Here is a 12,720-nt window from a genome sequence, read left to right as displayed (position 1 = left end):
TACTTTTGCCAGAGTTATAAATCATACTGTGAGCCAGTCAGGGTTTCCATTTTTTTTTTTTTTTTTTGGCCAAGTCCAGGTCTATAATAACAGAGTTCCAGTACTCTGCACAAAGCATCTTAAAAAGCAGCTGTTTCTTGCTAAAATCCCCTTGCCCGGCAACACGTCTTTCCTTTCTTTCCTTCCTTTAGACATCTTTTAAACAGCAGGCGGTCTATTGTTCCGAAACGCACTAAATACGCTCGTGCAGACGTTTTCTCCGCGTTTTTATTGCTTTCGCATTTGTGATTAGCCATCCACATTTAAATACATGGTCAGCGTATTACAAGCGTACGCATGAGAAATAACGCGTAGCTAACGCTTATGAATAGCCATGGGCTAAGATTACGCGCTGCAATCCTAACTCTGTCTACGTGTTCCGCAATACTAACTATTGGCGTGAGTAAAAAGCTTCAAGACTGTACGGATCAAATAGAAATAACAGTATTATCACTGTACTATCAGGAAAAAGAAAATTTATCGTCAGCTGAAGGGCATGGGAAAAGTTTCAAAATTTTACTTCTTGTGTCCTACATAGATCATACATATACGTCTTATTAAGCAATATATTATTTTGTATATTCAGAAGTAAGAGTTCAGAGCTTTTGAATGTAGACAGTGGTCTCTTCTTAACAAGATAGTTCATGTAAACGGAGGGATAAAAGGGTCATTTTGGACATTACAGAAATATTAAACTGTACCACACGATGGAAAAATGAAACATATCTGTTCTGGTATTTGAGCTTGCAGCCTCTAAATACACAAATTAAGAACACCTATCTCTAAACTAGCTTGCTGGGTTGGAAATTTGTAAATAATAGAACGACGTAAAATGCCATATCGCGTTTAATACCCCACACAAATTACTTGAGTCTGTCACAAAACTAGTCTTGGATTACTGTACCAAATTTAGTATTAGAAGCCTCATTCAATAAATTACCAGAACAGTCAAAGTATAAAAAGCATAAAATACGACCACATTGTTAAATGTGTGTGTTGCTTAGTGGTGACATAACGGACTAGCACACAAGGGCCGTTGGAAAAGTTACACACGATGGTGGCACCCTTAAGCCGGCCTCATATCGACCAGAGGAAGGCCAGCCAAGCCAAGGCAGAGTGAGGTACGAGTGGATGCGAAGCGAGAGGTCTACATGCATTGACTGCGTGTTTCAGTCAGAACGTAGGGCATTGACGAAATGAAATGAAATCTTTCAGTTTTATGTCCCACGGCCACGCCGTGCAAACTAAAGGAGACTGATCATGAGAATGAAAGAAGTCGGGTGAAACAGGAGAACCCCTCTCCCCCCCCCCCAAAAAAAAAAAAACACGCAGACGACGCTTTTCCACTACAAAGTTCACTTGGTGCGAGCTGGGATCGAACCTGGAACCTTACGGACAAGAGAGTAACGCTCAACCATTGAGCCATCGCACCCCCCCTTCCCTTTGGCCTTTGTCGAGCACGTCCTCGAGTCAATATGCGGTACGAGGCTTTATTGAACTGCTCACGGTATTGAACCTCCGCTAGATTGTCTCGTCCTCTGTCCATTATACGGCCGATCTTACAAAATTGCTCCAGGCTGAAGCAGAGGAGAATCGTTAAATTTCTGTTGAGTGAATTAGTGAGACTGACTGAAAAATTCTTCGTCATATGACAGCCCAATAAGGTGACAATTGCACGAGTTGACCACAAGATTACGAGTGGGCTGAAAAGTTCAAACACTGAATAACCAGTGTTAAAGATTCTCCACGTGCAGTCGCTCTTTCACTGCAGTTACGGAAAGCAACACTGATTGGTATGGAAAAACTGGCGTATTACTGAATTGAAAATAAGTTCATTGATTGACATAACTGCAGGATCAGCCCAGCAAACCGTTCATGACGTACCCTGGTTCAGGAAACCATGTGCGAGGTGGGTTCCGAAAAGTGACACTAAAATAACAAATAGACGTGTTTGTGTGTGTGTGTGTGTGTGTGTGTTTCCGCCAGTATGAAGCTGTCGGTGAGGTATTTCTTTATTGTATTTTCACTGAAAACGAAAGTTGGGCTCAGATTTCGACAGCCTTTGCCCACTTATAGATGCAGTAAGTGGATCGGGTTCTATAATGACAAGAAAATCCAGTCAGGGGTACATGAGTGATTACACACGAGTTAAAATGTTTTTTTTGTTTTTTTTCTTCTTGTGGAATCAGTGCTATTGTCCATGCGTTAACAGAGGAGGGGGGGGGGGGGACAATGCTGGAAAAGAACAATGTAGTTATTTTGCTGTTTGTAATATATACGTGCCAACATATTTCTGATTATTTACTGAATGAGCTTGGTATAATAATTTCAAGAATAAAATAAAAACTAAAAAACGTTACCTACTCCGTATCATTACCTTTCTTTTCCATAGTATCTTCACGAATGCCACAGAAGCAAATAGGCTAACATCTGAAAGAACTTTCTCTTGTAATTTATATATGCATTGCTATAATTTGTTTACTGAATAAACAAGGGGAAAAGCTAACTACAATGAATTAAATACATTAGAAAACTTACACTGTTTTCTTCTTTGGCTGAAAATAATCAAGTATTACCTTTAGCAGTGGCGTTTTTACCACAAAGTAACCACAGCCGCCTGTCTAGAAGCGATAGGCTCTAGAGGGTACCGAGCCGCCAGTCATATAAAGGAAAATGTAATTGTTTCAATTCATCTTAATGGTTTACTTGGTTTGATTTAGTTCACAGTTAACAATCTGCGAGCATATCAGGTAAAGTACTAACATTCTTTCTTGCTAAAGGACAAATATGAAAGCTGTGGTGGTTCTCAGGAACGAGATGGGCAGCAAGAGTTTATGTTTATAATTCTCTGTCTGTACCTTGGAACGTAATCCACAAGACTCTGGTTGTGATTTCACAAAACTCACATGAAAATAAAATTGATTTTAAGCAAGGCTGTTGAACTGTTGAAAGAATATGGAAAGTTGGAAACTGCATTTATGGCAGTATTTCGGTTCTTTATATTGAAAAGATTGAATGCTGTAAGTAAAAGCTTCAGTCAGTTTATGGTTGTAGAGCAGTACGAATCTCTCACTGAGCTAGTTAACGAAATCTGATGTTGATACATTTGAAATCTCACGCAAAAATTTATAAAACTGAAATTCAAAGGAAAAAAGAGAAGCCCTTCTTTGGTGACAGCGAAGAAAAGAATGAAAGAATAAACAACCATGATTACGCAAAGAAACCGAAAAAATGTACCGGATTTCTTACCACTGCAAAATTGGAGACAGAACTTATTCGGTTCTGTGCAGCTTACGAAAATTATTTTGAAAAGCATGCACTGTTTAGAAATACTCTTGATTCAGAGCTGTAGTAAGACTCCAGTCACAGATTGTCTTAAAATCAGAGTGGGAAAAAATCATGATTTTTCTTTTTTTTTTTAAAAAAAAAATCATTTTTGTTGATTTTTTTGGATTTAAATCAAATCTTTCTCCTCGTAAATTACAAGTCGCGAACTGAAGAAAAAGCATTAGGGTTGAGTTTTGAATGAATCCCTAATTGTTAACCTATATCAATCCCAAACAATGTTTCTTAACCCTTTTATTTATTTATTTTATTTTATTTTATTTTATTTTATTTTTTTTTTTTGTGGGGATTTGTGAAATTTAAAGTATACGTGAACAAACCACAGACAATACAACAACTGAAGGATGAAATTAAGAGGGTTATTAACGGCATCACACCAGATGTTTGTGAACGCGTCATCGAAAAATTCAATGAACGCGTTGCTCATTGCTGTGCAGCCTTGGGTGGTCATATGCCGGATACAATTTATTATACATAAATGGAGAAGTTACTCAATGTGTTTATTTAAAAAAAAAAAAAAAAATCAATGTATTTTATAGTAGTTTTATAGCACTTTAATATTCGTCCGTATTTCCCGGCCACCCTCTAATTTAAAAGGTTAAGCATTAAGGAAAAAGTATAGCAACGTTTATCAAAATGACACTTTTTTTCACAAAGTCACTGATATTTGGTAGGGGCATATTTTAAAAAAATTGGAACTAGCTTGAGGCACGAAATACATAAATTTCGCCTAAAGTTATAAATCTAAAAAAGAAAAAAAAAAAGTGAGGGGATAGGACCCCTCTAAATACGCCCTATTATTTGGAAACAAACAAGCAGACGCGCACACGAAAGAATTTTCGTCTTAAATGTCGATGGTGATTTCCCCCGTTGGAACAGTTAACGATTTAAAAACCCAAACCCAATGTTACGAAGAGAAGAAAGCAGGATTGCTCCGTTACCCGTTCAAAACGGGATTTTCCCTGATCATCCTGTGCATGACACTTGTTTTCATATTATGCTGTACATACTGTATATTTGAGTCTCATTGTATTATGATTATTAACTTCCGTAACCGAAATAACAGAACAGAAACGGGATTTTACTTATTTTCACTTTAAATTATTTTATTTCGGAATTTGATTTAAATCAACGATTTTTATTTTAAAAAAATCAAGTGATTTAAATAAGACTAATTTAAATCAATCCACCCTGCTTAAAATACTACTCAAAAGACTTTCGTGGAACAATCAAAATGATGGAAATGGCTCTCAAACTATTAAAAATGATTAGGAAAAATAACTTGTTGATATCCTATTCAAATGTTAATGTAGATTTTAAGTAAGGGGGATATCAACAGAAAACCGTTAAAACGACACTAGCTGAACCTGCGCTCTGAACGCATCATTCACATATGAGCATGAATCTCCTTGTCTAGAGTTGCCAGACGTCCCGGCGTTCCGGGACAGTCCTGGTTTTCAACGAAAGAATTAACCGTCCCGGAAAAGGCTTTCGGGATGCCTGTTTGTCCCGGTTTTCATTCTTCAGATTGAAAAAAATCAACGAGCAAGAACTAGTATGCCACACCCAAAAACGGAAGGTTTTCGAAAAATTTGCATAGCCAAACAACAAGGAGTTTGAAAATCACATCCATTCTTGTTTGTTTAGCTTCCAGGGGAGGTAGGTTTACACATATTCAAGAGGGAGCATATGTTATGACCAGGGTCGGATCCACGATTTTCTGAGGGGGGTGCACCAAATAACAGCTAGTACATTTGAATTAAGAGTTTTTTAAATGCCCTTAGGCACCTGTGGTGTGAATGAGGAGTTGTCCTGGAAATGCTAAGTATCTGCTCTCGATGAATCGATTTTGCAAAACTCACTGCTAGCTTCTCACTTTAGGTACTGTAAATTCACAACGAAGGGGGGTGCACGTGCACCTTTGCACCTCCACCCTTTAATTCGGCCCTGGTTATGACAATAATTTCTTGAATATCACTTTCAATAGAAAAGAGCGTCTTTCTCCTGGTGACGGGCTTTAACTACTAGTTATTTTATACTTCAATCGGCAGCGAAGAACTGCTTGCTGGAACTTGAACAATGGAGATACTGCTCTCAGTCACTACCTGTTAACTGCATTTAAAATGTCCCTGCCGTCTTCTGAGGCACAATTTTACAGCAGTGACGACGCAAACTTTAATTTCTTAGGTGATACAGGAGGGGTAGCTATTTCTGCATACAAAAAATGATATGATGTTTGACTTTACATTACAGTACAACGTATTGCATCGCTTCCATATTATAAATTAATTTCATATAAAATTTGCACTAACGACTAAGGTAACGTCTGTATATGAAATATTCAATTCCCGATGGGAGAATATTGACATTTGAACCCATTACAGTGGTTCAAATTCCATCTTAAATGGTCTGTCTGCGTTTTATGTAGCTTTGATGCGAGAAAGACACTAAATTCCTATCTAACCAATCTAATTGAAGATACCTTAGTGAACCTAGACTTAACTGATTACACCACCCCTATCACAGTTCGAAAAAATGTTTCAAATAACATTCACATGTTTTTCCTCTAGAACTTAAATTTGCAATTAAAATGACGGAATTCCCATCCCATATCAGTTTTCCTCCGTCCCGCCCCTAAGTGACGAAGCTGAGGCTAATTTTAGCATGGATACGTAAATTTCTCCCTGCAAAATATTCACTGTTTATTTCGTACATTGTTTCGTCCGATGTTTTTCAAGATATTTAGCAGTATAAACGATTAAAAAAAACACCCAAATCTAGCATCGTAAATCGTATCTCATCATATTTTCCCCCAACAACTCAGCTTCTCTAGCAGCTATACGGTACAAACTGTCATGAACTATTGTCTATGACAGTGGTACGATATTTAGTACTTCTTTCAGGGCCAGCCAAATCGACCCCTGTTTCTATTTGACATTGTGAAGTTGGCCGCCCCCCAATAGAGATATTTCCGAGACACTGATGTTTTCGAAAATTTTATAGTTTGTTTTCTCATATTCATTTTCGTACTTCGTTTTAGTTTCAAACAATTATTTGCTATTCCTTTTGAGTTGCAGCATGGGGAAATCCTCGCATAAGTGTTAACGAGTTCCTGTAGCTCCCAAAAGAAACGGTAAGAGATGACAATGTTTCGTCCCAAACTTGTTCAAAATTTAGCGATTATTTCAATGGGGGCAAAATAATTCCTGTTTAGGTTTATAACTTTTAACTTGTCCCCCGTAGAGGTATTCTTGAGACGCCCTTGATGTCAGAAGCATCACAGTGTAAATTTGGCATGTGAGCTTTGGTCTTTTTTTTTTTTCTTCAAACATTTCTGTGCACTAGGACCTGAGTTAAGGCCCTACTACGAATTTCGTGAATCACCCTGTATAGCCTGAGATTGGTGTCCCGGTTTTTCGTATACAAAATCTGGCAACCCTTTTCTTGTCATTCCTCACATCTGTACCTATCTCTTTACAGACACAAGTGAAAGACGTCTTGATAAAAATCACCAAGGGTTACCATAAAGAGATTTTTCGATTATTTTTCCAATATCTCGCACCGTTTGCAAGATTTGAGGCTACTTGCAGTTGGAGTTTCTAATTCATGTATGATCAATGGTTTCTTTCTTCTTGCATGCGGTGAATAATAAGCAAATGCATTACATACGCAATTAATTATAATGTCAGTGATATACGATGTTCATTAGGCGAAACATTCCAAACAAAGATAGATTCATCTTAGACTGGAGAAATGGTTATTATTCGTTTTCCACTATCATTTGGCTATGTAACAACCCCTTATAGAACAATGTGGTGGTGGAATGTGTAACTCGTAGGATATGATGTTTTACTTTTTTAAAATTTCAACACTTCCAGCGCACTCCTAAAAAACGTAATAAAGAAATAACGGCCATATATTTTAAATACTCAATTAGAGCTGGACAATTTACACAAAATTTGGAATCAACCAGCGAAAACGGCACGTTTCTAACACTTGTGGTTTTCGAGATCTCATTGTTGAAAGGATTGGGGACAAACATATAAACCTAGCATTTTAATATACAGACTAGTCTTTGGTTAGCTGGGGGCTCCGCCCCCAGGGCCCCAGACCTGCTCGGCCTACGGCCTCGCATTTCTTATCTATCGACCTTTGCATCAACAGTGAATTTCGTGAACTTGCTCTTAATATTTCCTGAGTCTGCCCATCCGGGGGCTTCATCCCTACACACTGTCTTTGCTCGGCCTACGGCCTCGCACCTTTTGAACCGACAATTCTATCGTTTCTTTTCCTATTTCAACTATCTAAAAGAAAAGATTATCCCAAGAAAACGCCCATTTAAATAACAACGGAATTTCTTCATACCCCTTTAGACCCATAAAAAATTTAAAATATTCACTTTTGGCAATTTTCCTGTGGGTTCATTCCGAAAAGCTACAATCATGCCAAATTTAATCATTGTAGCCCTACAGGAAGTGCTCAATAATTTATGTCAGCTCATGTAGTTTTATATATAATTAAGATTAAGACAGTAATCTCAATCAATGAAAGCTAAATTACATCAGAAGATGACTATAACAGTTTGATTCTTGCATTTTCGAGAAACAAGACGCGTGTTTTACATTGAAACTGAGTTCTTCTTTGTTCTTAAGTCACTACACTACAATTACAGAAAAATCAACTACAGATTTTGAATCTGTACAGCAGCAACAACAACAAAAGCGTTATTGCGAAACAATTGCTTAAATTAAAAAAAAAAAAAAAGGAAAAGAGCAAAACTCGTATTTTTTAACTCTTTGTGGCACGGAGTTCCGCAAACGTTATGTAAAAGGTGGTGTAATATAAGTACTACTGTGCTTCAAAGAGTTAAGGGGTACTTTCCCTAGGGGCACAAATTATTTAAAAACGCTCTTGACCTTTATATGTACACTTTTTTTTTCAATCAATATACAACAACTGCAATACACACTTATATTTAAACTTTCAATGCCTACGTATACTTTCGTAAATAATCCTACCTGTATATCATTCTCATATTGCACATTTCCTGATAGCTATAAGAAAAAATACAATTAGTAACAAAAATTACGTACTAAATGAGACTTGAATATTTTTAACATGTAAAATTTCAAATTTCAATTTTGTTTTAAAAATCATTCATCCACTTTTATAAAACTCATATAACCCTCCAACTAACAATCGACGTGCATGCACATAAAATCAATTTGTTTATGCATTTATTCATTTATGCACTCGAAACAAAACTGTACTTACCTTCGAAGCTTCTAAATGTAGTAAAAGGAGTAATATGAAAATAATTCCTACTCTTATTTCATCCATTTACGATACTCGTTCGTAAACCTATGAGCTTATGCAAGGTACCAGTGATGGGTCAGTAAATGCTTCAAAGAGTATTGTGAATACGTTGATTAGTAGAGAAATGCAGGTAGTTTATGGACCATAAATCTTTCGCATGCACCCTTAGTCGTTTCTGTTTAAAAAGTACGCTTCCTTTTGTTCCCATGACCTTTCGAGTATTTTCTCCTACTAGACTGAGAATACAGCCTTCTCAACTAACCGAAATAGGCAAAATTATACAATACTTTAGGTTTTTATCTGTATTTCAAGCACAGCGAGGCATAAAAACAGTCCAGAGGTAATTACATTCAATGCCCTAAAAATGCTTAGATTACTTCGGACAACAGCTTGAAAGCTCATTCCTTAAGTTCGAGACGTTATCAGCGAAGAAAGTGCGTTACGAACGTTGGAAACAACCAAAACACTGTCTAGACAATGTCAGACAAGATACAAGAAGCAACATCTTGATGCTCTGTGATCATTTATAATTCCGTGTCTCCAACAAAAAATGGATGGATGAATATGTTAAAATATCGAAAAATACTTTTAATAAAGTGGATACTTTCAAATATCTAGGATCAATATTAACAGAGAAAACCATACTCACGAAGAAAATAAATGTCGAATAAAAGCAGGGAATTCGTGTTATTATTCAGTTCAAAATCTCTTGTCGCGAATTCTGTCGAGGAATTTGAAGTTTAAAATATATAAAACGATAATCATGCCTGTTCTGTATGGTTGTGAAACATGGTCACTTACTCTGAGGGAAGAACATAGACAAAGAATTTGAGAACAAGATCATGAGACGAATATTAGGACCCAAGAAGAACGAGAATGGGAAATAGCGGAAACTTCATAACGAGGAACTACATAACTTATACGATTTGCCGAACATTGTTAGGGTCACCAAATCTAGGAGGCTCAGGTGGGCAGGTCGTGCAATCAGAATGGAAGAAAGTAGAAACGCTTTCAAAGTCTTGACTGGAAGTTCAATCGGAAAACGACTATTAGGAAGATCTAGGCGCAGATGGGAGGACAATATTAAGATGAATCTCGCAGAAATAGGAATACAAAATATAAACTGGATCCAGTTGGCTAAGGATAGAAGTCAATGGAGAGTTTTTGTGAACGCGGCATTGAACCTCCGGGTTCCATAGGCCGGAGAGTTAGTTTGTTTATTTAATTTTGAATTCTTTAAGTTTTACGTCCCACGGTTATGCCGGTTAGGCTAAAGGAGACGGTGATGATGAGTGATGAATGAAATGGTGGAATGAAGAAAGTGGGAGGAAACGGGAGAACCCCGAGAAAACCCACGCACACGGTGTTTGTCCACCACAAAGTTCACTTGGCGGGGGCTGGGATCGCACCCGGGACCCCTAGCACCAGAGGTGAACGCTCTACCACTGAGCCACCGCGGCCCGTGTTTGTTTATTTAATCTCTAACAAAAATGAAAGCATACCTATGTATTAAAGTCGTTTCACAGCTAACCAAATACATATAGATAAATAAAATGAGTACAAACGATAAGAAGGAAAAATAGTAGAAAAGAACAGACCGAACAGGACACTTATTTCCAGGGATGAATACAGTAATTCAGAACATCTAGCTCAGGTATGTGGGGACCCTCTTAGGCATGGTTACGATAACAGAATGCTCCTACCAGACGCTTATTCCAGAATGCTCCTACCTGGAATGCTTATTCCAGAAGACTCTGATAACCAAAAAACAAAATCGTGAAAGTAATGATCTCTGATTACATTTGGCCGAGTTGTCGGTGCATCATACATTTATTTTACTCCTCAAAACTAACATTAGAACAAATTTCACGTTATAATCTGTGCTACGTCATGACATTTCTGCAGCGTACAACATAACGTTTTAAAGCTGCTATGCTGTGCACACTTCGTTTCAGACGTCTCGTTTTTAACTTCTCACAACCCTCATCAAATTTTGTTACAAAATAATCTGGGGTAAACTTTACAATACACGTTCAAGCTGTGCATTGATAAATAGAATCGCTTTAAAGAGGTATATTAGAGTAGGGTAGGGTCAAGTTAGGGAAGTTTGGGGTGGACCCATTTTGTTAAAATTAAAAGAGTATAATTTTTCGTGTATGCGTAAGGATACCAACTAGAACGGTCATTGTGAAGTTCATCCACAATTTGTAATCGAATGCAAGGAATATATTATCCAATGGAATTACCTTACCCCCTACTTTCCAATTTTTGAATCGGACACAGGTTAGTAATCTCCACTAGATCGTTACATGTATTTAAATTTTACTAATAATATTAACGATGCTATAAGGTAAATTACAAAACTGCTGGGTTAAGAGTCTTAACAATCCTTCCAGTATCAGGCGATACGAGACAGAGCCATAGCTTAATGTAGAATCCAAAAACGAACTCCCACTGGGTGTTGAGCCCAATCTTCCACCCGAAAGCCTGCACAGTAATCATATAGCCCAACAGAAGCTCTGCAATCAGAAACTGTGCATGTATGTTACACGTGATGCCATGGCACAAGCTTGTCTACTAATTTAGTAATCCGTAAGTTACAATTTACTCCTCTTTCTTCTGTAATTAATGTGCTAATATTTTCAATTTCGGTTGACTTCAAAATATTACGTAAGACGCAAATAAGCTGAACAATTATTTCTACCGGTAAAAATTAAATCGCCATACATGATTTACTAACAGAACTTATATTAACATTAAAAAAAAAAAAAGACTATTACATATAAAGCACTCAGAACGTATTTCCCTACAATGCCGGCACTGTACCTGAACTTAATTGTTCAATAGAGCACACTGTAGACTATATGTTATTTATTAAACTACTATCTTTAAGAACAAAACTGAACATGAAATAGCTTCTTGAAAGAATTGTTACCTCTCGAGCCGTATAAAATCAATAATATAATGTATTCTGTTCTATCAGTTCTTATTAAGGCGCCTATCCTTGCACCATTCCTCTGTTATACGTTGCAGAAATACCTTCACGTACGAGCACAGACGATAGTACTGATGATACCTCTAGCTAAATCCCAACGAAAACAAATCTCCGTTTGGCAATATGCCACTAGCTTCCACCAACCACAGTAGCTAGATATTTGTTCCTCAATTGGACACGGAATCTAAAAGCTTCAGTAAAAACAATTTACCGGTAGAGTTGGTAGTATTATATGTGTAAAAAAAGCGATATTTCTATCTGTAGTATTGTATTTTGAATTTACACTAATGTAGATTTGTGAAAATTGTATTGTGGTTGGTGTTAGCAAATGGATAACTTTAATTACTTCAATTTATTTATAGTGAAAAATCCTGTTTTATCAGAAACATATATCAGATTCAGAATATTTTTCTCGATAGCTCATCTGTTCCTTTTACATTACTATAACATCAATTAAGAATAGGCATACGCATTAGATTCTATCAAATGAAAACTAAAAACTAGAAATAAAAATGTACTCATTGTTTGTGAACCAAAATTCGATGCAATAATCAATACTCTAGATTATAATGTTCTGTTTACAAATAGCGAACTTAGAGATTTTTTTCTTCATTTATCACATAAATAAGATAAAAGTATGAAATTTTCTCTTACCTGTGCGGATTCCATTCTGTACCAACACAAATCCCCACCTGCCAAATAATTTGCAACCCGCCACTCCTTCCTCCTACGAACTATTGGTGGCTTCCACCAAATTCGTCTATTACAATAAATTTCTATTCCAGCAAATGCTTACTTCAGACGTCAGATGGCATGACAATCTTCCAAATTCAAATTTACACGGCATAGTTTTAAGGTATGGGAATTGAAATGAAAATGACCTAACAGATAGTTTTTTAAATATTGCTTTCAAACATTATTTTTAAAAAGAAATAAATCAGTTTTTAAATTATTTATCAAATCTCCTGATTTCATATACTTGAAACTTGAGTTAATGTAGACCTACTTAATACTTTTTTTCTTAA

At 36.7% G+C, this 12,720-nt stretch overlaps 1 protein-coding gene across 5 annotated transcripts in view; it reads right to left on the bottom strand.

The window, feature by feature from the left end:
• Positions 1–12,506, bottom strand: part of LOC145688299 (synaptophysin-like protein 2) — a 63,345-nt gene extending 50,839 nt beyond the window's left edge. For 2 of the 5 annotated variants that reach the window (XM_081762301.1, XM_081762302.1), the window contains exons 1-2: positions 12,350–12,470; positions 8,403–8,438 (exon numbers count right to left, since the gene is read on the bottom strand). In XM_081762301.1, the coding sequence (XP_081618427.1) occupies positions 8,403–8,438; positions 12,350–12,364 (51 nt within the window). In that variant the 5' untranslated portion in view covers positions 12,365–12,470. Of the gene's footprint in view, positions 1–8,402; positions 8,439–11,635; positions 11,788–12,349 lie in introns of those variants that run through there. The other 3 variants (XM_081762303.1, XM_081762304.1, XM_081762305.1) reach the window with 3 other exon arrangements.
• Positions 12,507–12,720: the final 214 nt, after the last annotated feature.

Source organism: Thermobia domestica, chromosome 6, assembly GCF_964235325.1.
Source record: "Thermobia domestica chromosome 6, izTheDome1.hap1.1, whole genome shotgun sequence".
Classification (NCBI taxonomy): Eukaryota; Metazoa; Arthropoda; class Insecta; order Zygentoma; family Lepismatidae; genus Thermobia; species Thermobia domestica.
Note: the sequence above shows the minus strand (reverse complement) of the source record. Positions and strands in the feature narration are given on the sequence as shown.